At 37.8% G+C, this 2,930-nt stretch overlaps 1 protein-coding gene across 1 annotated transcript; it reads left to right on the top strand.

Annotated features, from left to right (window-relative positions):
- The first annotated feature begins 1,620 nt into the window (after positions 1-1,620).
- LOC108339681 (60S ribosomal protein L21-2) lies at positions 1,621-2,651 on the top strand. Its single transcript, XM_017576867.2, has 2 exons — positions 1,621-1,928; positions 2,263-2,651. Exons 1-2 carry the CDS (start codon positions 1,692-1,694, stop codon positions 2,521-2,523), a joined length of 498 nt encoding a protein of 165 aa, XP_017432356.1. The 5' UTR covers positions 1,621-1,691; the 3' UTR covers positions 2,524-2,651.
- Positions 2,652-2,930: the final 279 nt, after the last annotated feature.

Below are 2,930 nucleotides of genomic sequence, written 5' to 3'. Positions count from 1 at the left end.
TGCACATACCATTCAAACGCGGCAAACAAAGTTTTCTTGAACTCAGATGATCTGTTGTTGAATATTTCGTTCTTAACTCCTTACCGTAAGTTTTAACACTTAATAGTAAAAGATAATAAGCTGTAGAGCTAACTTCAGAAAGCATGTTTCTGTTAACCGTGCTCGTTTTCCATAATAAATTCGTCTGATTGTTCAGTAAAAATCATGGAAAAAGAAGGAAGAACAGATAAAAGAAAGACTATGAAACTCGAAAAAACAAAGGTGAAAAAAGAAAATGAAAAAGGAAAGCAATAAAAACCCGTAACACAGATCCAACTACGGCTGCCCCTAAACGTAGATCCAACTACAGCCGCCCCTAAACACAGATCCAACTGCGGCTAACATAAAGCGGAGCTCCAAGTGCGGCGAACGCAAAGCGTAGTTCCAACTGCGGCTACCACCATCAGCACTTCCAAGTGCGACTCTCATCAGGCGATCTTCGACTGCGGCACCCCTCATGCAGGTGACAGAGCCTTAAACACAGCCAGTAAACTAGTCAGCAAACCAGGGAGAAAAAAGTAGCACTCACCGAGAGAAGATATGAGGGAGAAGGAGGACGGGTAGCGCCTGAAGACAATAGAAACAATGGGTGAATTGCGACAAAGAAGACGAAGGGAGAAGAAAGGGGTGTAGGGTTTTAAATCTGAAATGTGCTTAATTTTTATTTTTCAATGGTCCAACTTTTTCTAAAACCAAAATATTCTCTTAGAGGGATACATTTGGAAATAGAAAAAAAGGGAGGTGTAGGATGAAGTCAGTGAGGTGTAGGGAGAATCGCTCCATATTATATTAACATCACAGTAACACATTCAAATCAAAAACAGTGGAAGCAAAAATGAAAGAATAATGTGCCTACCTCCTGCCATTGCAATTTTGTAATCCAAACACAAACAACTTTGTTTTTCTAAACCTTAACTCACTCAAACTCGATGATGTGTTTTCTGAATAGAGGAGTAGACTTAGTGATCAAAACTGAGAGTAACCCATTCCCTTATATAAAGTCTGGCCATCACAGGTTTAAAATAAATGGGATTTACGTTTAAACAAAATTAATAACTGCTCCATAACCTGTATGCAGTTAAAGGGATACAAATAATGGCTTAATGGACCACTTTATGTTCCTTAAAAGTAGGAACTGAAAATGCTATAATATTTATTTTATATTTAAAACTAATGCTAGCAGAACGAATTCAAACATATGTAGATTGAGAGGAAGAACAAGGAGATACGATGTAGGAGGAAATAGAACAAAGAAAAAGATATAATGGGAAAGAGGTGAAGGACTGCAACTTTGAAGAACAAAGAACGAGTGCAAAGTGAAAATGAGTGAATGCAAAGAGAGGGGTCAAAGAGATTCTCTTCAAATTTTCAAACTTTTTACCTAAGGTAAAAAGCTTTCACCATAGGACAAATTTACCATTTTCAATAAAATTGGAGGTGCAAGGAGAAAGGTTAGCAGGTGCAGGAAGCACCCCTAACTTAAATTGTGAGATGTACCAATCGGTCGATTAATAAAAGCCCAAGGAAAAGCCCGTTCCAAAACCCTAGCTGCTCCACTATAAAAAAAACTCTAAAGAAACTTTATAGACTGATAGCTCCTTCTACTCCAAGCTGAGCTCAGAGAGCGAGAGAGAAACCCTAGGTAAGGAACAATGCCGGCTGGTCACGGTTTGAGATCTCGCACGAGAGATTCATTCTCTCGTCCCTTCAGGAAGAAGGGAACCATCGCCCTCACTACTTATCTCAGAACTTACCACATCGGCGATTACGTCGACATCAAGGTTAACGGCGCCGTCCACAAGGGTATGCCTCACAAGTTCTACCATGGCCGCACCGGTCGTGTTTGGAACGTCACCAAACGCGCCATTGGTGTCGAGGTTAACAAACAGGTATTCACTCTCCCGGAAACCCGTTATTGCTTTTGTTCTCGATTCGTCATATTGTCTATTTAATATTTTTCGTCCTATTTTCTTTTCCGTTGTCAATTCCATATACTCCATGCATTGTTGATTTTAGTTTCAAGGTTTAGAGCTGTGCTTTCTAATTCGTATTTTGTGCCTTCAGCGAGTTACCTTTAGTCTATTGGTGTGTTCTGATGCTGTTTTATTTGTTTGATTTCTTCCTAGGAAATTAATTTTAGTTCATAAGGTTTTGTTATAAACTCGTGTGTATGCCTTTTGAAATAGGGGATTTCGTGTTAAATAAAAAGTTTGTATTATGCAGGTGGGGAACAGAATTATTAGAAAGAGGATTCATGTGCGTGTTGAGCATGTTATGCCTTCAAGGTGCACTGAGGAGTTCCGTTTGAGGAAGATCAAGAATGATCAACTCAAGGCGGATGCTAAGGCAAAGGGTGAGAAAATTAGCACCAAGAGACAACCTGAGGGTCCCAAACCAGGTTTCCTTATGGTGGAAGGAGCTCTAATTGAAACTGTAACTCCCATTCCCTATGACGTGGTTAATGATCTTAAAGGAGGATATTAGTTTTTTGTACTGTTTGTTGGTTGGTTTGCCAAGTTGTTTTTTAGTTTTAGATTACTCGTTCTAAGGCTACTGGTAAACAATTTTAATTTTGATTTTGATTCTCTAAATACAATTATATGTTCTAATTTCTTCGGTATTTAATGAACTTTACATCCTGTGATTTGCGTATAATGTTCTTCATGATTAGAAAGGTTTATATTTGAATTGCTAGTGTGGAGGATGTGTAAGCTGTTTGAGTTTTCTTTGTTAAAATGTCATTTCCATTATATTATTGTTAAAATGTCTTTGTTAAAAAGTAATTGAACACAAGAAAGATTTTCTTGCCAAAGAAATCATTTAGACAGCTTTTGATTCTATTGATTTGTTTTATAATATTGTATATTGAGTTACCATGAAAAGAATTGTAC

Source organism: Vigna angularis, chromosome 5, assembly GCF_016808095.1.
Source record: "Vigna angularis cultivar LongXiaoDou No.4 chromosome 5, ASM1680809v1, whole genome shotgun sequence".
NCBI classification, from domain to species: domain Eukaryota; kingdom Viridiplantae; phylum Streptophyta; class Magnoliopsida; order Fabales; family Fabaceae; genus Vigna; species Vigna angularis.
Note: the sequence above shows the minus strand (reverse complement) of the source record. Positions and strands in the feature narration are given on the sequence as shown.

Excerpts from the sequence above, each read along its gene's own strand:
- LOC108339681 (XM_017576867.2), top strand. The coding sequence starts at position 1,692 with ATGCCGGCTGGTCACGGTTTGAGATCTCGCACGAGAGATTCATTCTCT. Across the intron at positions 1,929-2,262 it reads GTGTCGAGGTTAACAAACAG|GTGGGGAACAGAATTATTAG; the intron begins GTATTCACTCTC and ends TGTATTATGCAG.